Below are 24,389 nucleotides of genomic sequence, written 5' to 3'. Positions count from 1 at the left end.
AATAAGTCAAATGAAAGAAATACACATCTGTGTAGATAGATTCCTTAGAGTGATCTTCCTGATATGTATATTACATAAATCATATACACGAAGAAACAGTAAAAGTATGCATTTAAATTTGTTATTTGTTGACGAAAATTCAATTATTTCTTTTACAACAATTACCATTGTGTATATAATGTATATACCGTTACCAATTATAACCGCAATATGATACTATAGTGTATATAATGTCAGATAATGTGTATCTCATCGTGTTGTTGGAGATTTACTGATTTGAAATTGCTTATGATGGTAGAATATCCGCACTCTGACGTGGAGAACAGATAATAGATTTAAAACCCAGTGGAACCTCGTTATAGGGAATTTCATGGGACCAGATGATGTACGTTATAACCGATAGTTTGTTATATCCAGTATGAAATTAGTCAAATTGTCTTACTAAGGACGAAATTCTATATTTGTTATAACCGATGAATCGTTGTAGCCGAGTTCGTTGTAACGAGGTTCCACTGTATATACAGAATATGAGAGATTAAAAACGCGATGATCGCTAGTGTGTGAGTTGGAAACGTCTTGTATTTTGATTTTAATTCTTGATAAATATAATTTTCAATTTTTAACATAATGTTTTTAATCTCTTAAATTCTAGTGGATTTTAAACTCATTACTGGATTTTATAGCATTTCGTCAACTAATCAGCTCTACGAAGTGCTGCAGAAAATCGCTTAAAAATCTGTCACGTGGTCTTCTATTACCTGTTGCACTTTGCTAAATCACTGATCTGCTTGTTTGATAGAACGTGTATGTATACAAATAGTAGTTTACAGTTTACCAGATGTTTTATATGATAATGGTACGTCAATAAATCCGTGCATTTCAAAGAAAAGATTTAAATTTTTTGATTCTGATTGCGAAGTAGATACCCACGGTACGTGCTTTATCTGCAAAAAAGTATTTATCAATGCTGAGCAGGAAAAAATCTTAATGCCTTTTGCTTTTTAGCCCAGTCTTAATGAAAATCCGCTCCTCTATTCAATCCATCCAAATGAAAATTCTATGTATCTTTGGGAAAGTTCGTCGGTTGCATTTTGAGAAAACCATTTCTTTGACATTTCCTTAAACAAAAATTAAAGTTATACATCGTTAGAATGGCCAGTGAATATATATGTCGACTTGTTTGCTGGATCTTGGCAATTCTTAAATTTGGGACTCACCCTATACTAACTGTTTTCTAATTCATAAGCCTTATACTGAATCGCATTGTAGCCACGCCATCTTTCTCATCATGGACTCACATATATGCAAATTTGGGCGAGTCAAATTTACGTATGGTTCATTTATTTATTCCAAAATTAGAACTTCAAATTCAACTGTGAAAATTATCGCACCACAAAGGTTGTACTTTTTCCATAAAAACTTATTTGCGTAAACTTAACGTTCATTTCCATTTATACGCGAGTCTCTATAACGAAGATTTATAAGGCTGAAAAAATTAAACTTGTTTCTCCTTTCTGTTGAGCTTAAAAGTTGACCCGGCCGCCGCTTACCAACCCTGTACTTATTTTATTGATCAAGCTTACAATAACAGACCCGGCAGCTATATAAATTAACTGATAACAAATTTTTTTGCGATTTACAAAATCGCCCGGCAAAATCACGCGAAACAAGGTATCATCTTTTTAGTCTCACATGAACATTGTTCAGTTAATATCCATTTTATTACTAACCTAGATTATTTTTTCGATAAACCAAATACATACAACTATATTATTTCTAGATTATACAAACCTGTCTTCATTATCTAATCACGGTACGCCTATTCACACGGAATAACACGTATATATGGTTGATTCGAAACCGGAGTGTTTAAATCGATAGCGAATTGACTTCGACTAAAGATGGCGCGAGAACTTCTGACCTATTCAGCCAGAAATCTAGCGAACTGGATGGAGTATCTTCCTTCGCAGTTACAAGAGTTGCAACTAACTCAATTGCTTATTCCAGGTATATAGAGCCATTTACTACACTTCTCCATTGATTGGTACGTCATCTGATACTCTAATCAGTTGATCAATCAGAAACTTTTAATTATCATGGCATGGTGCCGGCGTAAGGTATATGCTTCTTGATTGCCTATTTCTTTTCGAAATAGAACATTTGGCTTGTATTATATTAGAAACATGTTTTTAGTTGTATGTATATGCCAAACACGTAGATAAAGAAAATAGTGTTGTCTTTTGCACTAGTTGTAACATTCAAGGTCTATGACAACCATTCATTTGACCGGGTTAAGGCCAACTATCAAATGGTATACGTATAAAACTTGTGTGACTACAGTGGTCATGTTTTGAAAATTAGGATTTTGAAATAAAAGTCAGTCAATTGACACCAGTACCTTAGAGTGTCTTCTCAATAAGCACTCCACTCAAAAAAATTCATATTTTTCATAGAATAAGATAGAATAAACTTTTTGCAGAAACAAATATGAATACATATATGGCTTTATAGGTTCACACAATTCTGCCAATTTCCGAGATACGTCAATCGAAGCCATCGATGAAGCTGTCACTTGTTATCTCGGCAGACGACAACCAACGAAACAACACTATTCGTCTGGACAACCGACACAAACTTTAAATTTCAACCAACAACTCGCAATGGGAATTCGTTATTTCGATATCCGAGTCGAGTATACCGAATCTAAGGGTTTGGTGTTGATGAACTGCAAGCACGATTTTACCGTGTCCGAAACATTCCAAAGCATCAACGATTTCTTGGATGTGCACCCGAAAGAGGTAGTTATCCTCGATGTGACGGCATTTCACAACTTATTCGAAGATCACCACGAACGACTTATCAATTGTATGACGAAAATCTTCGGGACGAAACTGCAACACATGTGTCCCAGCGATGAGCTGAACCTGAAAGACCTGTGGCTCAACGAAAAACAAGTAATGATTATTTATCACGACGAAAAAGTTGCCAGTTATCGATGGGATTGCTTCAGCGGTAACAATTTAGAAATTTCCGATCTTCGAACGGTGGATAATTTGAAAAAGATGTCCGCGTTCAAAGTCGGGAAGAGATCGATGGACGTATTTCATTGCACACGATGGATTTCAAAACGAAATGCGGTGAGCAGGTCTACACTAGCGGCTTGCACGGGTAAAAAACCACCGGTCAGTATCAACGAGGCGTTTCCAGCATGGTTTGAGAAACGGAGTCGGAAATCTAGTCGTTTAAACATTCTAGCATTCGATATGATTTCAGATGAAGACCTGGTCAAATTTATCGTGCAAAAAAACTGGTTATCGATTAAACTGACGCAATGCATTACCTACGAATCGAATGTGTAAATCGGAATGAAATCTTGAATGTTTAACAATAAATAAACAAAGTTATCAAATGTCAATTGCTTGAGTACAAAGTCAAATGCTACATTTTTCTGGAACGTTATTGGTTATCGGGCTTCCCTGAGATACTAATTCAGTGTCTGTCTTTCAGAGCTACTTATCCTCGTTTATAGTGGGGTCGATCTTGATGAAACTTGGGTAGTGTTTGATCTTAAAATAGGGATTGTTCCCGTTATTTATTTATTTGGCTGGTAAATTTCGTTTGATTTTTGGATTGAGTGTCCCTCACAGATCCACCCTACCTGCCGGGGGCGAAACAAGGGGTTTGATTTCGAAATTGGAAATCGAAGTACAGATATAGTTGTGTGGTCGTGTATAGTTGTGTAGAATTTTTTTGTTGTTGTTCAAATCGAAATACATAATTGGAAATTCGGTTCCATTCAGTCTGAACTGGCAAGCGACTGATTGTGGTGAATTTTCTTGGCTGCCTTATTCAATACATCGAGATTTTGGAAATAGCTATATTATAAGGTTGAAGATAATTTTTATATTTTTTTGGTCGTTTTCTACGTGTGAATAGTCCGATAGTTTATTGTAGTTTCTTCTCGGGTAGATGTAGAAGCTTGGGTAGTGTTAGTATGGGGGTCTATAAGTGCACCACCTAACGTTAGCACTAAAAACTGTTTTTCACAGACATTATACCTTGAAGATGAACCCAGAGGAACGGGGTCGAAAGTTGTCAACGAAATTTAGCTATTGGTCCTAGATAAAACATATCCAAAATTCAATGGGAACTAATGCATGGTAATTTCAGAGCCCGAGAACTGTTGTCGCCTATAGCTTGTTCTACCTCAAATTCTAAAATAAATGTTAGTAATTTATTTCATTTTGAATGAATTTGAGTTTGTATTTTTTTTTACGTTGATGGATGGTGGTTTGGATTCCCGTTTCTTCATCCGATGCGTGACCAAACCAAAATACCATCCTGTTACCAGTATGTCTGGCAGCTGTGCATCAGTTAACCATGACCCATGAATGAGAATCGAAGATTCATTATTGGTTAAGATGGATTCAGATTCAACAAAAAATGACAAATCAAAACAGTTGATTTATACGTAACATTTAGACTACTTTTATTACAATTTTCATAAATTTTAAAATTTTTCAATAATTCTATGTGTAATCGAAGTGAGTCATCTCAAAAACGAAGTATGTACATATACACTAAGATCCACTACGGATCTTTCAAAAAAACATTACATCATTTGAATACGGTAAGGTCGTAAGTCTGCTTCTATATATCAATGACAGGTGTCATGGAGAGGATTTCTTCCAACTCAGTAATCAATCTGAGTATTACTACAAGGTCCCAATAATACATAAACGAAGGATCGTGTAGCACAAGAACATTATTGGCTGATATGTACGTTGATTTAATCGAAGGTACTCTGTGTTTTTTTTCCATTTTTCACTCGGCCTGAATATCAGTGAAAAGAAAGCGGAAACATTAAATTCAACTTTCAATCGGAATAGTTAGTGGGATTCTGTAACATGAAGGGATGAGTTGTGAAGAATACTCAAAACATACGCCTAAATATACCGGTACCTAGGAATAACAATACATGCGCCTAAATTTACCTAGGAATAACAATGAGATACTTTTGTTATCAAACTGACAAATATTTGAATCGTGCAATTTCCAATAACTTATCAGTATAATCATCTTGTTTGGATACTCATCCCACCAACACTTTCAAAAGCAGGTTCCAGTTCCACAGTTCCGACCTAGCTCTTGAACGTTGGGGACAAACCCTAAAAACAACAGTTACCTAGAGCCCAACACCGATATAACAATTCATCATATAGCCCTAACAAAAACTATGTTAGGCCTACGTATAACAAAATTCTTGTCGGTCTCGAGTGAAGGATTGCACATAGAATTTCTATTGGAATTACAATATATTTCACGAGATTTTCCAAAGGGCAAAAGTAGATGCAAAAAGGCACCGAACCAAAATTTCTGGCGGAGGGGCAACTGCCCCCGCTAAGTAGCGCCTTGGGGTTGACTCCCTTGGGGTTAACTCGAGTTAAAATCAGTTCATTTCCAATTTTTTAACTCCAGAGTGATTCTATATCACAATAGATTTACCTAAATATTGCAGATCATCTATTCATTATTTTACACTTCTTTGTTGGAATCATTCGATAACATATCATAATTCATATATAATATCATTATTTACCATCGAAGTAGGCCACGCACTGGAACAGAAACTATCAATAAAACACATCAATAGATGAGTAAAACTGGGACAACGTATTTTACCAACTTTATCTATACAATTCATAATGATAAAGTGCCTAACCTAAATGCATGCATCTGGGACTTAACTGACTGAAAGTATTGATCGAAATCAATATCGACTTACAACATGAAAGACATTCCCTGTAATTCTGGTTGCCAAATTATCAGCAGTTATTTTCGACTGAATATCAAGCGCTCTAGTCAGCGGATTGACATTTGGCATAGTCGCAATAACCGGACGATCTTTCAATTACCCCTAGTTGTTTCAGGGAAAACAAGTTAGTACATGTGCAATAGTACAAAACATTTGTCAATGAATCATTCGGGCACAATTCAGCTAGCGTGTCCGGGATTTATAGGGATATTAGCATACCAGTAAGCGAAGTTTTGCTCTGATGCACTAAAGAAAAAAAGTTTCATAACAATAACAATATAGTAATACTTATCTGAACAACAGTAACTAGAAAATAGCTGATAGTCCGCTTATTTTGTAACCTTAGATTTGAGATAAATAAAAATGTTAACCACAGTCGAAATCGGTTAACCGATAAGTCATTTTAGCCGAGACCACTAAATGATTGAATTGGAATAGGACTAAAAAATAGGGACGACTTAAAGTAAATGCGACGACTTATCTTGGTTCGACTGTCATAGTACATAATGACCCTGTTCTCTTAAAAAAAACCTGAACAGATCTTTTTTTTTTCATTTAAAATATAAAATGCATGTATCTAAAATTCACAAGAGAAATGCGCATTTGAAACCAAATTTTAGTTGGAAAATTGCAGGAGACTACCTGTAGAGAGTATCATTTACAGCATGCCAATATTCAATATGACCATGGAGTGGTTTTAGAGTCCATGATATGACCAACAGTAAAAACTGACATAAGTGGGCATGACTGTCTACACAAAGCATGCTAAATTGATCAAGGAACCACAGGTACTGTCTCTCAGGGTTTGTAACAGTCCATCTGAGGCAAAAGCAAGCACTCCATTTTAAAATTCTTTTTCCTGAATCCAACAAACCTGAACACATGAGAAGAGACTATAGATCACAACAGAAATTCTCTGTGATTTTGAATCGAAAAAGTAAGTACTTGAAACCACTCTCAGGATTTTACCCGAAATATAAGCACAACCTCGCCACAAACCCTGGACCTTCTGCATTATGTATCAGGGTTCATAGAAGTAAGGCTGAGACATAAGTAAGTAAGAAAGTAAGAGTAAGCACTTTTGTAAGGTAAAAGTTTTTTTGTCATTTACTATAGGTATGACGTATGATTGTCCAAAAAAAAATTATATGGGACACCAAAAGTCAAAGAAAGCACTTTAAAAGCACTTTTTGAAATTTTTTTGTGAAAACTTAGTAGTTATCGAGGGCCATACTAAAGTTTATGAAAAGTAAGCACTTTTAGCACTTAGGATACTCGCTATGAACCCTGTAAATAATATAACAAAATAAATACTTTTGGAATTAAAAATCAGTGGTGATCATATTCAGTATGAACATATAATAAACCATAACAACGACTATCCAGATGACCATGACGGCGATACCGACGCCGAGCGCGATCGACGCGTATTTCTTCGCTTCGTTCGAATATCGCATCGCGTTCGCTTGGTCGCCGCGTCTCGCCGCGTCGCGACAATTCACCGACTTGATGATCGCGAATATTCCGACCGGCCAACAGCAGAGGATCGTCACGACGATCGAATAGACTAGGTAATCGTCGGGCGGATTCGCCATCGGCTGCGGCGCAACCATTATCACTGTTGGTTGTTGGTAGATGACGCCGCCGGGTCCCGCCAACGCGGGTGCAGGTTGACCAGCTGAAAATATAAGAGATGGCGCATAAAGTATAAAGGTACCACCTTTAAGTTATCACATTTTTATCGCAAAAAAGAACACATGGTTGTGTCCAATTGACCCAATTTCCATTATGCTGACGGGCTATCAAGATAATTTATCAAAGCGTTTTCAAAATTACCCTTGAAAACTTCAAAAATGTGTAAAAAGTGCTGATTTCGGCAAACAACAATGGCCACCTGTCAGCCATCTTGATTCAGACCTGGCCAATATTTTGGCTGCAACAGATGTGTCTAATGTAGATACATGTATAAACCAAATGCAAAGACAATCCATTGAAGCGTCTTCAAAACTTCCAAAAAATTTAACCATATTTTTAATCTCATAAGTTGTAACGGTTGTTCATTTGTGGGTTAAGAAAATCAATTCAAAAAGAAAACCAAAATCAATTTTAAATCACCCAAACCAAGTCAACTTACGAGCAGCATAGTAATAACCAGTTTGCGACTGTCCCGGCGATTGAGGCTGTCCTGGGTACGGATGAGATGGTGAGTACCCTACTTGAGGCTGCGGATAACCCGGCTGCAGTGGCTGTTCCTGTTCCAAAGCTTCCTGGTAAGATGGAGGCTTGTTGGTATTTTTGGCGACTGCCTCGGTCATGATTTCGGAGAAACTGTCAAAGATACGTGAATTAAGATTTCATTTTTTGGTAGGCCTAAAAACTTTTGAAATGCATTAGGGGCCTAGCTTTCTGCCCTGCGAGTTATGCCATGAGTAATATTCTCACCATAAAAGTGTGTACATAATCAAGGCATAGAATTCTACTTAGATCGATGAGATTTCGAGCCCTGTGCTATTTGATTGGAGTCAAATCCCAAGAGGAAATTTCTTAAGGCAACACCAAGTCCTTATAAGGATATTTGCAAAAAGTGGCTTTATTTTCATGCCATGAGTTATATTCTCACCATAAAAGTGTGTACATAATCAAGGGATAGAATTCTACTTAGATCGATGAGATTTCGAGCCCTGTGCTATTTGATTGGAGTCATATCCCAAGAGTGACATTTCTTAAGGCAACACCAAGTCTATATTAGGATATTTACAAAAAGTGGCTTTATATTCTATTTACACCAGCTTGATAATACAGTGGAGGATTAGGGTTAAGGTCATTTTAGGCTCCACTAAATTATACGTTACGGGAGTTACTCATTGGAGGGTAAATAAAGCCACTGTCTACGAACCACTAAATAAATTGCCAAAGTACACTTGAACCACAATTACTTTCTAAGGTCCCTATAGATTGGTCATTCCTGGATAAAAGGAGTTTTAAAGAAAATTTCAAGGAAGTGTCTGCATCACTTTCTTATCCCAATTCAGTTGACTCCTCCTAAATCGGTAGGCCTACTGTTTAACTCGATGATGATGATGAGGAGACAACCTCTAGTGTTGTCAGGTCTAATTTATTAGTGTCAATAAAGTATTTGAATTGAATTGGTCAGAGAGGCATAAAGATGCCTGCGGTGTTGGTTATGAAGATGCTGCCAATAATAATGCTACCTTCGAAAATCACCATAAGCATAAAGGACATGACATCACCCATGACTCATGACATCACCATCATCATTGATGGACGGGGCTGGGGGAAGAAATGGAAACTGATAGTGTCACTGTCACACTGGCACTGCCAACAGTATGTCAGTAGACCTACTGGATTCTGGTGCTGCTGGTGCCAGTCCCAGGTGGTGGATGGACCTGAACTGAACGTCAAAAAAAAAAGATTGAAGGAAGGCCTGTACTGTGAAAAATTAAAAGCTTTAGAGGAATAAAGAAGGACAATTAACAAGTTCAATATTTTCGCAATATCTTGCGTTACTTACTTGAGTCGTTACAGAGCTAAATCAATCAATTATGATTTATTTACGTAGAAAAAATTATTATGGATCACTTTCTGGCTCGCCGGCGCCATGTTTGTTTGTGTCACGTGAGTATAGATAATATTGATGAATTTCAAGACGAAACGACGGATTTTTCGCGGATACGGGCTTAGTGGTAATCTGGTTTAACTTTTCGGATTTTTTTATTGAGGGACTACCCAACAACAGTGCTCATATCGCTATACAGCCAGTATATTGCACAAAGAATGCGCCAAAAACCTCGATGAAAAAACCTTAGATATTAATGGACGAAAGACAAAACAAGCAACGCGCATTTACGCAAATAAGTCTAAGAACATCGCATCGGTTTTTTATTTTATTAACGCAAATTTACAAATTTTCATCAACGAGAAAATTTTTCATGACTTAATCATGCAGTTCATTGATTCTTTTTTTAAGTAGGGCCTATGCTTTGCCTGTCGTGTTTTTCATCACAATTTGCAATGAAAAAGAATCCATCAAATGAAATGTATAAGACTTCATTTTTTCTTCGCGGGCACTTGTAAATGTTGAGAAGTTTTGGAGTTGTCAAAGATTGTTTCCAATATTCATCATGTCAATGAATAAACTGTACGGTATACTTGTATTTAACTAATCCGCTTAGATTACCAAATTTGTTAAATTTTCTTATGATGTTGTATACAAATTAATCTAATCATCGAGTATGAAATTGTGCCTTTCACGCGTTTATAAATTACTACTAATTAAATATAGTTGTGGCTAATTAACCAGATTAACCAGATGTGGTACATCAGACACTTGTGTAGTACAATAACCGCAAGAACGTGGTAAACGGATAAAAAGATAAAAACCCACTATGTACAATTAAAAGAATTCGAGAATTTATTAAACACGAGACGTTTCGATCTCAGGGATCATCGTCAGGTGTGAGGTTATCACTAAAACAGAAGGCATATAGAGGAGAAAAGGTTAATTGAGTAAAATAGTGAGTGAGTAAATAATTAAGTGTTTGGCAAGGCATGAAGTAATGATATACAGGAAAGAAGGGAATGTGCGGAGAAAAGCCATATTTAAATTGGTGCTAATATCTGAGCCTCAACTATGTGGCGTTTAGTGTAATTGCTAAAGAAGTATAAATGATTTCGGCTTTATCAAAATTAAAACGATGACCAGTGTTCCAAACATGAACACTAAGGGTTCATGGTGAAGGTTAAAATCTTGAATCTTCAACGACCACGTTTCGTCCGGTGGATCTCGAATGTGGGTTTTCTGCCGTGGCATGACGTCACGGGAGGATTGCTAAGCTTAGCTGAGCACATGGTGCAGGGTGACGACGGAGGAACGGTGGTTCAGGGACGTCAAACACGGTCGAACGGTCAAAATTGCTCCCGTGGAATGGTGCATCGATACGCGGAACACAATGGGAATCAAAGGCTTTTTGCAATTCATACAGAATCGCTGCCCGAATGCGTGCCAAAAGGTAGATTTACTTGACATTTCCAGGGGCAGCAGCAGCAGCGGTGGTGCTAGCAGTACTACTGCAGCGGGGAAGAAAAAATCGCGGGGTTTCAAATCGGCCGCAGCGTGTTCGGGCGCCTCGCTCGTCATTGACGCTGAGAGTTGCTTGGATCGTTTGTACGGTGGTTACTTCCCGGACTGGACATGCGGAGGTCAGTGGAACAATACGGTCGGTTTCTTGACGAATCTAATGCAAGCATGCGTCAGCTCGAATTTGCAGCTGGTCGTGTTTTTCAATGGAAGCCTCGAGTGCCAAAGAATTTCCGAATGGACCGAATTGCAAATCGAAGCGCGCGACAAGGTGACGAGGATTATCAAGCACGTTCAAATGAAAGGTACGCCGCCGCCGAAGATCTGGTGGATCCCGCCGACGTGCCTGTCGGTGACGTTGCGGATGATGCTGCGTCAGTTGGCGATTCCCGTTTGTTGTTCGATGGACGACCATCATCAGGAGGTTATCGCGTATTGTCGAGAGAACAATTTTCACGGCGTCGTAGCCGAGGATCCCGAATATGCGGTATTCGACCCTCCGAGGCTGTTTTCGGCGCATTGTTTGAAGTTGAAGTTCACGGGTCAATTGGAAACGATCGAGTATGTGATGGATGAAGTGGCGAAGTGTTTGGATTTGCACCCGAATAGATTTTGTGTGCTCGCAGCGCTTTTAGGTAATTTGTTTTTGCTAAGAATTAAAAGTGGATATTTAGCCGTATACGGCAGAGTGTTTACTCTTGCTATTTTACCGTACATCGTTTCTATATATTATAGTATAAACTAATAAAAGTAACAATAAAATCATTTTATTGGGTCTAGAGTTAGGGTTCCGATGGGTTTAGGGTCTTAAGGACCCAGAGGGTTAGGATTAGAGTTAGGGTCCGTTTTACCCCTAGGGATAGAATTAGGGTAAGGTTAGGTACTATATCTAGTTAAAAAATTCGGTTGGTTATCAGTGAGCTCGGTGGTCTAGTGGGAAGACGCTGCGCTAGTAATTTACTGGCCTGGGTTCGAGTCTCGCTCTATTTTCTCTAACTCCATTCTCCACACTTACTTTGAATTTTCTAAGTCGCGCACCTTTGTGCGCATGCGCGGCGTAAAGCAGCCAATCAGCGACGGATGTACAGTAAAATAGCGGAAATAAACACTCTGCCGTAAGTTTGACTTATGTTATTATCATTTCGGTAATTACGGTCAATTTAGTTAACCCTATGTTTTTGAGACGTACTGTAGCTGCCCAAGAGCTGAATGCGATGCGAAATTGCTTGTAAGGCCATTATAGAATGAATCACTTGATTGTTACAGGGCTGTCAACCTCAGAAAAGTTTTATCGGTAACAAATTGAAAATTTTCAAATTAATCAGTAATCAACGGTTTAGAGCCTCAGTAACAGCTTGCATATTTCTGTATGCATTTCGAAAATCAAATCAGCATTGTTACAAGTAGGCCTACAGAATAGGTAACTACTGAAAATCAGGAACAGTGGGTGGCAGCTTAGTTCTTATCAGTTTGATTCTTATATCTTAAAAATAAAATATAAAACTACCACCTCGGATAAAAAATCACCCTAACAACATTTTGAATACGCTAAAGTCATCTATCTGCTCCCAAACATGTAAACAAAACTTGATAGTCTAAACAACCGCTATATAGACATGATACGTAGTTGTCAAATGAGTTCACAATATTGATTATTGAAAGCTAGTTTCGACATACGTTGACTCATTTTCATTCGGAGACAGGATAGAGGTGTTGCTAGTCTTCATATTAGAGCTTGTGGAATATTTTGTATAAAATATTAACCTCTCTCTCCTTCGATGTTTTTTTTCACAGCGGATGAGAATCAAGTAATTTATTTTATATGGCCTTATGAGGAGTGTAGGGCTTATAGGATTCAGATCAGATTTCCTCAAATCCCGAAAATAGTAATCTCATATTGGATTGTTGTAAGTAGTGTGAAGTTCGACTGATGTTATTATCAATTCGGTAATTATGTTCAATTAAGTTAATTGTAGGCCCCTAAATATAACAGTTGAATGCGACGCGAAAATGCCTGTAATCAACAATCTAACGTTGATATAGGCCTATATCTTAAGTTCATTTTTCTGACAGTTTCGAGACCTTATCCGGTAACTACATCCCATCTTCAAAAAGTGCTGGTCTCTATTTTTGTTTTAAGAATTGTTTTTTCCACTTGATGAGTAGATAAACCATGTAATTTAGTTATAATTGACACCTAGAGGGCTAGTGGGCAAGGTGTCCCCGGACCCCTACTTGCCACATACTTTGATGGGAAACATTTGTAGCTTTGAAGGCTTGGGACTTCAGTCCCAGTCGACTGTTGCATTCACTATTCACATGAAATCCAGTTATTTTTGGATGTTTTAACCCAAGGCGGCAAGGCAATCCTTCGACCTTTTTTCTATGCCCAAAAAAATTATTTTGGCCTAAATTTGGAGAATTGTAGCTCATGTATTTCTTGTCATTTTTCATTAAAATTTGTGATGGATTTACTTTAGAAAGGGGTCTTTAACATATCAGACAGCGATTTTTCGATCGTCAATTTTTGTCCCAGAATTGATGGCCATCTTAGTGTCATCATTCCTTATATGCGTATATGTGCAAAAAGGCTGTTTGAAGAAAATAACAACAGGTTTTAGATACAGAATTCGCAGCGAGTCTCCAAAGGGCTTGCTTTTGAGAAGATTTAATAAGGCCCTTTCAAATTTAAGAGAGGTGTGTTAAATACAACTTCACGAAGGACATTGAATATCAAAACAAAGAGGCTGTCTGGCCTTCTTTGATCGTAATGTGATGATATGATATAAAAGGTTATGACATGCTTTGAGATCATTGATACAACTGTTTTAAGTTTACCAGGGGGCGTTGAATAGCAGAATAACGTGGTACATCCATATGTAATGGTACCTATGCATATTTTGGAACTGCATTCAATTGCTCAAGTTCTCGCTCTTGACGAGTTTCATGATTTCTGGTGAGTTGCGTTGATTACTGTAATGAAGGGAGTGTTTTGAATATTGAAATTGTGTCAACGTGTCCAAGCATTTACCACGTGGCATGGTGTCCCTGTTTTTCTAGATTTTTAAAATGTCAACTTCAACCATTGTGCACAAATAACTTATTCTTAGATAGAAAACGCTTTTGATGATATCAGTGTATCTTATGATATAAAGCATACAATTAGCATTAGGCGTGTGTCAAATGTTTTGATCTTTACAGCCTTCCTACCTGGAACTGTCAAATATAACCTGGCTTCTTTGAAATGGAGGGATATCTCGTGGCATTTGCCACTGTGAGCTATCGTTTTTCCCGATTCTCTCGCCTTAGAACGTATTAAAGTTGAATTGTAGTGAAGTTGAAAAAGAATTCCCTAGAATCTTGGCAGCAAATTTTTCAAATTCATAAGGCTTTTAAATTAGTTCAATGACCGAATTTTTGTATTTTCAAATATAAAATCATGTCGCGTGGTTTCATTTTTACAGGTAATTTCATCCTGTCCGAAGAGGATCTGTATGAGTTCTTCTGTAGTTGTTTGAACAAGAATCCGAAAGCGAAGAACGTGGAGGTAGTGTGAACAGAAAAAAAAGTTTTAGAAAAATTTGTAGTGCCTTATTTGAGATGCGAGTTATGCATTTTTGATCTGTAATTTTTGGAAATTTGCCGCCTACATCGCTGTATTAAATTTTGTAAAGCAGTTTGATGGCGTAAAGATCATGGCCTATTCGGTGTTTATTGCATCACTGATGATTGATTCCGAAGCAACATTATTCGGCTAATACATCTTCGAATGATGTCGTTAACATGTAAAAATAACAAATAAATGTTTGTTATTGGTATGATCATCACAACTTTTTTAAATGTTGAGGACGTTCCAGTTCGTTGGAAATCAGAACCGTTTCGAGTGGGCTTTAGCTAATTTCTGACTTCAGACTTGACGGAAATCTGATATCATGGAGCCAGTTTTAACTAAAGCCTAACTCGAGCCGCACTGAGTTCCGACCCAATCATCTGCGATTCGGTCGTAAGTACATTCAGGTCGCATACGATCAGGTCGTTGTCGAACATGCCTGATCAATTACAATTGTGCGGGCGGCTAGTGTTGACAATTTTAAGTACACTCATGTCGAAAAAATTACCTGACTGAAAAATCGGCCAACTGACTACCGATTCCTTATGACGATCGCGTCAGATCTTGTGCGACCTGAGACGGGCATTATCAGGGGAACAATTTTTTTATCAGAAACCAGGCGCCTTATTGAGAGAAATGAAATGAATCGTAACCAGTAATAGTTACGGATACATCGGTATTTACCGGATTCTCATTTTAGAAATTTTTCCTTCCAGTTGCCCGAATCGGAGGTTATTCCCGCGGTTGTTTCTTTCGTACGATGTCTCCCTGATGTTGAGGATCTCGATGACGTTGGTCAGCGTGTGTTCAGGTATATATATATATATATACTAAACTGATTATAATTTAAACTCGTGTTCCCCTCAGTTCAGAATTAATGAACAGTGTGTTACGTAACAATTGATGAAACACTATAGGCCTATCCATGCTATGATAATCTATAGGTAATTGCGCAATAACAAATAGAAAATGTTTCCTAGAGCTAGTAGTTAAGTCGACGTTTCAACTGTATTCTTCTCATAGTGATCGTCGGGAATTAGCTCTAGTAGGAAACATTTTCCATCTTAACATTTTCTAGTTATTATCGTGGGATTCTCTATAGTTTATGTATTTCCTCAATGATAAGATTCTCTATAGTTTGTTACATATTTCCTCAATGATAAAATTCTCTATAGTTTGTTACATATTTCCTCAATGATAGGATTCTCTATAGTTTGTTACGTATTTCCTCAATGATAGGATTCTCTATAGTTTGTTACGTATTTCCTCAATGATAGGATTCTCTATAGTTTGTTACGTATTTCCTCAATGATAGGATTCTCTATAATTTGTTACGTATTTCCTCAATGATAGGATTCTCTATAATTTGTTACGTATTTCCTCAATGATAGGATTCTCTATAGTTTGTTACGTATTTCCTCAATGATAGGATTCTCTATAGTTTGTTACGTATTTCCTCAATGATAGGATTCTCTATAGTTTGTTACGTATTTCCTCAATGATAGGATTCTCTATAATTTGTTACGTATTTCCTCAATGATAAGAGGCAAGAGTGCAGTCGATATGAAATACAAAAATCGAAATTCAACTAACATGAATTTGGAGTATTTTTGGTCAATGGTATACTGACACTTCTATATTTTAAAAATATTATTCGATAGTCGTGAATTTGAATAGCGAGGTCTCTTGGATATTACTGTATTAAACAACTTTTGAACTTGAATTTCAGTAGGCTCGGTTGTACTTTGTTACAAAAGGAGAGGATCGCCCATTTCAAGCATTGCGTTCAGTATTACATGAATGGAACGAAGGAAGGATTTCTCAAGTACTTTCCCAGACCCCGAGGTAGAGTGTAGTACAAGATGTACAATTATACAATTGTCTTGCTTGTCTAAGAATGATTAACCCTATCACCACTTCCTTAAAAATGAAATTAATAAGTAGTTCCACTGGTTTTGTACTGCGACTTCCACTACCGTCAACCGAAACTTGTATCGTGTAAGTATGCTTTTGAGGTTGTTCTCATTTCAGTATTCATGGCTCCGTTACCAACTGTTGCTACTCGTCAGCCCGGTGCTTATCCCATCCGACCCGAAGAAACTAGACGTGAAGAAGTTGCAGAATCAACTATTGAGGTACGCGCGTCGAAATTCGATCGCTTGCAATGATTCTGAGATAACATTCTCCTCGGGAACACGCCTGATAATAATCTCTACCTAGTGAGAGAGTTCGAAGCGTTCGTCTTTTTATATAGATTTTTGATGTATAAAATTGTTATAATCTTTGAAATTCTGTATAAAGTGGGTTTTAAACTTGGGGAAGTTCGCCAATATCTTATGGGAAACGCTGTTCTAGATTTGTTAGTCTCGGTTTCGTAGGTCGAAGTCGTTCAGCCTCCCTCTACGACGTATGAAAGTACTTCGAAAGAAACAACAGCGGGATATAGCGGCGTTACGACGACGGCAACGACCATGGTGCCGCCCTCTATTGTCATCGTGAAGGAAGAATCAAAGAAAGAGAAGGTTCATTTTGCGCCCAAAGTCCAACCTATTGCTGGTATGTAGAGTCGGAAATTCGAGAAAGAAAAATCAATTTTGTTTGTGTCTTGATATAGGAAACTATGTTGGTTGTCTTCTACCGGGATGCCCCTGACCTGTAGAACCTGGAAACTCAGGGAGTCAGAAAAATATAGAAAAATTCGGGGAATTTGACAAATTTTGCCAAAAACATGGAGGGGAATTTAGATAATGCCATTGACCTGGTTTTTTTATCAGTACATAATATTCAATGAAAAATGAATGAAATGCAACATTTTAACACTAGAGATTCACTCTGATTTACCCAGGTAATTTTGTGTTATTACATTGAAGGATCGGGGAAAATTCGGGGGATTTGTCAATGGGCATAAAGTGGCCATGACCCTGTCCTAAAGTTCATTGTCATTGTGTTCATTGGCGTCCTTATACTTCCGATTAAAACTTATGAGTTATGAATTCATTCTGACAGTATGTAATGAACGTTTAACGACTTGTTTTGTTTCGTTAGGTACGTCTGGTGAAGGCGCCAAACCGAAACTTGCCAGCGATCCGCACAAATTGAGCTCAATCAGCTCTTCATCTTCGAGCAGCGATGCTTCTAGTCCACAACGACTCAGTCCAGAATCTACATGGTCTCAATTTCCGGCTAAATCGGTGTGTGTACACTCAATGATGAATTCACATGATTTAAATTACAGTAGAACTCAACTTATATTCGCTATTCGGATTTTACTTCATTCGGAGAAATCTGGGCAGGCCCTAGTTATTCGAATGAAGTGAGTTCTACTGTATTAGCTTCATTGTGCCATACCCCCCTCCCAGTAGAAGCCCAATATCATATAATGAATCAAGCGATAACATATAGCTTAACTTCTCTAATTATTCACCTGGCCACTATTCAATGAGAATTGTCTCTGTCGAGTCAAGAAATTAGGAAGTTGAAGCTCATCGTTTATGATTTATGCTTTGTTGCAGTTATCAACTGTGATTAAGCCAACTGAGAAACACGTAGGTGAAGCGTCCACTCTACCATATCATGTACCACCTGAGATTATGCGCATAGCCAGCGAACGTCATCAGAAAGGTCTGATGATGCCCTATGTATATCAAGTGTTGACCCAGGTAAGGGAGTTCAGTTGTTGGAGACGTAACTCGTTTAGTTTCTCTCTCAAGAGTTTGATTCGATTTGGCTTTGTCAGCCTTGAAGTATATTCTAATATACCGCATGTTTAGCTCTGCTTTGACTAATGGTCAGCGGAGCTGATGATTATGGAAGATCCCATCCTCATCCTTCTGGCTGTCATCAACTTTTACTTTACATTGCTTCTAGTCCTACAATTGCATTTATTTATGATCGAGATAAAACTGTATCAATGATCCGTTGGCCAATGTCTCAAACAATATAAAGCGTTTTTTGGATCTGACCCTGAGGGTGGTTACCCTAGGGGGACCTATATTTCTATGAATGCCCTACTGAATGCTAGTCCAACAGGCTGTTTGTTTCGTGTCTTACTAGGCTGAGATTAAGCTACCTGTGCATTTAGAGGATGAGCGATCATCCGAACTGCCGACGGGTGCTGAGTTGTATGCAAAACTTCGGCAGCATGTATATGGTGTACTACTGGCCTATCCTCGACCCAGGAAGCCCAAGGACAAAGGTATGCAACGGTGTAGCATTTTTACGGGCGCATTGAAATTAAGAGTCGATTGAACAGTAATTTAATTTCAGCCGATCCCGCCAGTGACATCATAGTGAAAGAATGGCAATTGCAAAAAGACTCGAATAAATTGATATGCGAAAGCGTTCAAGCTCGATCTCTCGGTTGGTCGACGCCGACGCCACCTACGATTCGGCAGCTATGGCTCGGTCAGAAGGTCGAGGACAAAAATCGTCGACTGCGTGCATTCCTGACCTGTATGGGAAGCGATTACACACCGCTCATGTTGAATACAACTTATGTACCTCAAAGGCTGTTGATAATGTGTGCCGTCCTCAGGTAAGTTGCAGTAGCTTCAATTGTATGGTTGACTCCGCTTGCCCTGAATGCAATGGATATCTTCTGAGGCAGTTGGGAGTATCCATGGGGCATTACCAGATGAATTGTTGTAAAGAAAGGAAATTTTCTAAGTGGCGAGAGCAATAATCTGATGCAGTCATCTCCGTTGCTAGCAGAGTCTGCTGTAAATGGGCCAATTAAATGCAGTAGACTCTGCCAGGTTTTCATAACATATCTCGAATATTGATACTACACTAGCAGCGCCAATCTGAAATCAATGTCCAGGAATGTGGCCTACCGTATTTTCCGGCCAATGAGCCGACTCGGCCAATAAGCCGAGGGCAGTTTTTTAGCCTAAAATACATGGATTTCATAAAGCTTCGCCCAATAAGCCGAGGTCAGAGATTTTAATTCACTGATTTGTCAATTAGTTCGTCTTAATTGACGATTTAAGAGGCTGACAGTAGCGCCCGCCGATGTGTGAGAGTGCTGTGTATACTATCATCGCCGAGTGACTGTGCTGTGTATAGACTCACTCAGCTGATTACTATACACACAGCCATACACGCAGTACGCGGCTCACTGCTGATTTGCATATATACTAATGTATGAACTGACACGTGGTAGTACGATGAACTCGCGCGTTATATAAATACCATTGCCGCTGTGCGGTGATGGAACAATCAAAGTAAAAATAAAATAGTTCAAAATAGATTATAATTGGTAGTAAATAATGACCTCAAATAAATATCGACCACTTTTCTTGATTTTGACGATCATTGAGAGCATTAGAGTGGCATAGATCGGGAAGTGATTTTTTATGTCAGATCGTATCCGCCCAATAAGCCGATCACGATATTTTGGGTAAAAATCTGAGGCTAGAAAATCGGCTTATTGGCCGGAAAATACGGTAGTTCTAATTTGAAATAAATCTTATCAGAATACCATACCTGGCTAGTTCTAATTGGAAATAGCCCATAACAGGCTGGGTGATGAATGAAATGTGGCATATTGATATCCATAGATCTTATGTTTATTTTGTGAAAATCGGGTCAATTCCCTTCTATGATGTTCCAATTTATGGAATCAAACTTGCCGCTTCAAAATGATCGATAAAATGCTCTTCTCAAGTTGTTTAGGGTTGACAAAAGCTTCTTGTCATTTTTACTAGAGATCGGCGGCTAATTTCGTCTAATTTTGCCTTAAATACAGGTACATCATGATGCATGAAAAGCTGGTATTAAGACAGTATGAACTCGATGCATTCCTGGCGCAAAGTGTTTCGCCCATGTTTCTCACACCGCGTCACTTGACAGATATTCAAGTAAGTAAATTAACGGTAATAATGATAGTGAGAATGATAAACTGATAATCACTTACTGCAACAATCCTATATTTGATTCATTTCTGATTGTGATTTTACTTATTGTATTGGCATGATTTCCCTTAGCCCAGCCCATATATTCTTAAGTTGAGTGAGTCATCTACCGCGCCTCATCCGTGAATGGAGAACTCAACTATATTACAAGTCAACCATTGATAAAGAAATATATGAGATATATAAGAGATAGACCTTTATTAGAGATTGTTTGAATCGGACAGAAACACAAAAGAGAATCATTCAACTAAAGTTTGAAAAAAAGTTTGAAATCAATCTGTGTATTGCAGAGTTTTGTATGGATCAAGTTATTGTAAAGTGGCAATAATGAACAGATAACTAATATAGAATTAACAATTTGCCGTGCAGACATGTTTTCAAAGAAATGAATAATTCCTTTTTACAAGGAAAATGTCAACAAAATTTTTTGAGTTACATGTATTTAAATTTCAGTTGCCCAGCGTCGACGTACGAGGGATTCATGTGGCGAGTTTGTTTATGCAAGGAATCGAAGCGGCGATTTTTGCGAACGATGGTTGCGGTGCACCGATCCCCTGGACGATGTGTTGTCCATGGATGTTCTTCGACGGACGACTTTTCCAGCTGAAATTGCTGAAAGCCAGTACTGGCGCGTCATTGCACGAAATCTGTGATGGTCAGGTACATATGACACGTGTATAAATATGACTGTGTGTAATTGTGAAATCGTACATGCATGCCTGCTATTTGCTCTGTCGAATGATGCTAGTTGTCTTAAGAATTACTCAACCCATATTACTCGGGAATTTCACTATGTGGTGTCTAATTCAAGGGAAAATCCACATTATCATGATACAAAATAGCTCATTTCCAGTTGATTTCCATGTACTACAAGTTGGTGTTATTTTGTAGTAAATAGTCGAGGCTTTCATATGATATAAGATTTGATGAGGTGGGCCACCAGAATCGTGACCTTGCCCCCCCCCCCCCCCCGAAATTCATCCATTCTTACTTGTTTTTATAAGTGGGTGCTTGGATCTGACGTGTTCATTCTCCAAATACTTAGGAATTTCAAGTAGGAAGATGTACAGAATTGGGACATCTTAGGTGTCTAGTTTGTTCTAAGCTATTTCGAATCCCACTACAATTGTCTTTGTGTAGCAGATGAAAAAAGTCGGGGCAGATTCGGGGGGGTTTGAAGAGTAATAGCCAGAGCGGGTTTGGGGAGTTGAGTGTTAATTGCTAAATGATTAATTGATTGAGTGTTTGGATAAGAGTTTCATTCAATCATATAGGCATGAATCTTGTGGGAGAATGCTTGTTGGCAATGATATGCATGTACATATATATCATATAGCTTTGATGTAGTAAGTGGGGATAGCTATTTGAATTTAAAGCTATAGACGCAAATAAGAATTCTTATTAGAGAGTTGTGCTTGGTGCCGTCAGGTTTGAATCCTTGCAAAAAGGTGCCTGGTATCTATGCCGTTGGCCTTTCCTTTAGCAACGGGTTTGGCTGAAACTTACCTTCACAAGTATAACAATAGAGGGCTTCCACACGATGCCTCGCTCGTTTGGCAGCCAGTGAATCTGACTAATTGTGCTTACCAACCAATATGGCATAGCCACATGGGAAAAGCACATGGCTGCATGACTTCGGTAAGAGGCACACTAGATGAACTATGAATAGTTTACTGTGATATCGCATTCGCATTGGGTATGACTGACAGATTGCTTGTTTTGTTATTTGCAATAAGTGTATGATGTGTATATAGGGTAATTTGACACTTAACGATTTCTAAATATGATGTATCCTACCACGCAACAAAGAAAAGAATCTGAATCTCAAATCATCTCTTTAATACCTATCATTTAAAGGGTTGAAAACCTATGAAAAAGTGTCAATTACCCTTAGTTATCTTGGTAAGATGAAAATAATTATAATTCATGTATGTGTATGTGAAACATTGCGTAGTGGACAGCAAGTGAAGTGTGTATGAAATGCCTTGTGTTTGTAGGTAGAGCTTGTGATGAGAGTTGAGCGGATGAGGCAGGCAGTTGTAGAAGGTTTGAAGTTGGAGTTCGCCATGCCGAAGTCCGTGTTTGGTAGCGCATTTCCCTCCGGTCTCGGTCCATCATCGTCGCTGAATGTCCTACCGGCCGGCTCCTCTTTCGCCGCGTCGTCTCAGCCGTCGATGCGTGGTCGAGGGCGTGGTATGCTCGGTCGGGGGCGGGGTTTAATGGGTAAGTTGAGTGAATGAATGATTGCGACCATAATAACGTGTACGTGTTAGTAGTTTTCATTTAGACAATGGCGTCAGTTCTAAGAACTTCACGTGACAATATATACTACATTTACTTTTCAGGTCCTAGTCCGATGTACCCTGAGTCGCATCTCGGTGGTGAACTGCAGGTGGCTGGAGTGGTAGTTGGTAGTTGGGGAGGTCCACCCCATCGTCGAGGTGGAAGGCGGTAAGTTGGCCCTTCTTTTTTCTCTCGTCAGTTCAAACATTTTGCCATATTTTATCATGCGAAGTACGCGGAATAAAGCTCTTCATACATATTAGGATGATTTGGACACATTGCGAAATTCTTCGGTACAGGTTGGCAGCGTGCATTTCAACTGGCAACAATAACCTCGCATCATATCAAGACTAAGCCTTATGGAAGAGGCTTCATTTCACTTCACGTTTACAGTCAATGACTTCAACTATCGTATTCATATTTTTCGTTCATTTTGCTTCTGATATTTCATAAGAGTAAAGTCATCCTTCGCTGGTTATATCTTATTGATTTCCCTTCCTCTTCCAAAAGCATTTCATTATGAGTCCAACCAATATTAAAAAATCCTAGAAATATGTATGAATCGGCTTCTTTTGTTCAAATTCATTATACCTTTCGATCGTTGGTTTTCACTTGGTCAATGATTGGAGACACCTTTCAGGTTACGGGTTTCGAGAATGTCTCATGTAAGACGTGACTCGACAGATCTTGAATTTTGTTTTCAGAGGTCCGTCACATGTTACGAGCTATCGTGGTGCGAGGGGTCGGATGCCTCCTATGATGCCGGCCTATATGGTAAGGCCACAGTTTCTACGTTCAAGTGATTCACTCAATACTTATCGTCAAATTGCTTTGAAATAATTAGTCGGCCTTTGTCTTTGAATTGCTTTGGCCTTTCTACTTAGTTCTGTTAGATGGTTAAAAATAATGATAAGCCCTTCATCCTTCGAAAATGTCAATAGAATATGGCATAACGGATAATAAAACTGTGGCTTTACTATACTACATTGTAGGGTTCTACAAAGCCTGCATTTTCTAGTCAAGGAGGTCGGCCGTTGAGGCCTAGCACTCCGTCTCGTCGTTCAGGTCGAACTAAATCTCGCAGCGCATCGCAGTTGGCAAGGGGTGGTGGCGCTAGTAGGGGTAGTACTGCCGCTCCCACTGCTAGTGCTGGGCGTGGGATCCGAACTGTGGAGCATGCCGAAGGGTAAGTGTGCCTGTTACGTGTATACGGGTGGCTTACTATACGCTCTGCTCCTAGAATCTTGAGAACTCGTTATAAAATCGAACAATAGGATCGCTTTCTAGATTTTAGATTTCATTTCGCTTTAAAACCTGTTGTCAAGATTCTACCCATATATGTTAACTGATGTTTGTTCTAATTATACGTGTTAATGGCTTGTTTGAGATAGGTATGCACTATATTTAGATATCATGGGCATGGTTGAGATAGGTATGCACTATATTTAGATATCATGGGCACGGTTTCTCAAAAGAAGTTCAACCTTATGTATGTAGTGTGATGGATGCTTTTATTTGACCCTTTCAGTGCTGACCATATAAAACACTTTGAAAACTCCATCACAGTATATGTTGTATCTTGTAAGGGCATATGGCTATAGTACGTCTACACCGCATTAGTTACCTATGTTTTACATGATTGACAGGTGCCATAGAGATGAGAACTGATTA

The 24,389-nt window shown here is 38.5% G+C and overlaps 3 protein-coding genes across 4 annotated transcripts; 2 read left to right on the top strand and 1 right to left on the bottom strand.

Moving 5' to 3' along the window:
* Positions 1-1,811: 1,811 nt before the first annotated feature.
* Positions 1,812-4,078, top strand: LOC141902599 (PI-PLC X domain-containing protein 3-like). Of its 2 annotated transcripts, XM_074790407.1 has the most exons (3): positions 1,812-2,007; positions 2,512-3,182; positions 3,274-4,078. In XM_074790407.1, the coding sequence occupies exons 1-3, from the start codon at positions 1,902-1,904 to the stop codon at positions 3,325-3,327; spliced, it is 831 nt and encodes a 276-aa protein (XP_074646508.1). In that variant the 5' UTR covers positions 1,812-1,901; the 3' UTR covers positions 3,328-4,078. The 2 variants fall into 2 exon arrangements, with proteins under 2 accessions (XP_074646508.1, XP_074646507.1); XM_074790406.1 differs by having other exon boundaries at positions 2,512-4,078.
* Positions 4,079-4,535: 457 nt separating this feature from the next.
* LOC141901859 (proline-rich transmembrane protein 1-like) lies at positions 4,536-9,447 on the bottom strand. The gene is made up of 3 exons (XM_074789383.1): positions 9,348-9,447; positions 7,950-8,143; positions 4,536-7,493 (listed from the first exon to the last, which is right to left on the bottom strand). The coding sequence occupies exons 2-3, from the start codon at positions 8,128-8,130 to the stop codon at positions 7,138-7,140; spliced, it is 537 nt and encodes a 178-aa protein (XP_074645484.1). The 5' UTR covers positions 8,131-8,143; positions 9,348-9,447; the 3' UTR covers positions 4,536-7,137.
* Positions 9,448-10,785: 1,338 nt separating this feature from the next.
* LOC141902061 (constitutive coactivator of PPAR-gamma-like protein 1 homolog) lies at positions 10,786-23,558 on the top strand. Its single transcript, XM_074789701.1, has 16 exons — positions 10,786-10,876; positions 10,910-11,548; positions 14,378-14,460; positions 15,240-15,334; positions 16,256-16,368; positions 16,555-16,658; positions 16,902-17,079; positions 17,569-17,714; positions 18,036-18,182; positions 18,577-18,718; positions 18,790-19,057; positions 20,270-20,381; positions 20,889-21,095; positions 22,433-22,658; positions 22,781-22,886; positions 23,423-23,558. Exons 1-16 carry the CDS (start codon positions 10,786-10,788, stop codon positions 23,556-23,558), a joined length of 2,793 nt encoding a protein of 930 aa, XP_074645802.1.
* The last annotated feature ends 831 nt before the right edge of the window (positions 23,559-24,389 follow it).

Source organism: Tubulanus polymorphus, chromosome 3 (assembly GCF_964204645.1).
Source record: "Tubulanus polymorphus chromosome 3, tnTubPoly1.2, whole genome shotgun sequence".
Classification (NCBI taxonomy): Eukaryota; Metazoa; Nemertea; class Palaeonemertea; order Tubulaniformes; family Tubulanidae; genus Tubulanus; species Tubulanus polymorphus.
The sequence above is the reverse complement of the archived record's forward strand: the minus strand, read 5'-3'. Positions and strand labels throughout refer to the sequence as shown.

Coding starts and splice junctions, on each gene's coding strand:
- LOC141902599 (XM_074790406.1), top strand. CDS start 1,902: ATGGCGCGAGAACTTCTGACCTATTCAGCCAGAAATCTAGCGAACTGG. Junction 2,008..2,511: donor AACTCAATTGCTTATTCCAG/GTATATAGAGCC, acceptor ATGGCTTTATAG/GTTCACACAATTCTGCCAAT.
- LOC141901859 (XM_074789383.1), bottom strand. CDS start 8,130: ATGACCGAGGCAGTCGCCAAAAATACCAACAAGCCTCCATCTTACCAG. Junction 7,494..7,949: donor TGGTTATTACTATGCTGCTC/GTAAGTTGACTT, acceptor TTATATTTTCAG/CTGGTCAACCTGCACCCGCG.
- LOC141902061 (XM_074789701.1), top strand. CDS start 10,786: ATGGGAATCAAAGGCTTTTTGCAATTCATACAGAATCGCTGCCCGAAT. Junction 11,549..14,377: donor TGTGCTCGCAGCGCTTTTAG/GTAATTTGTTTT, acceptor TCATTTTTACAG/GTAATTTCATCCTGTCCGAA. Junction 14,461..15,239: donor CGAAAGCGAAGAACGTGGAG/GTAGTGTGAACA, acceptor TTTTCCTTCCAG/TTGCCCGAATCGGAGGTTAT.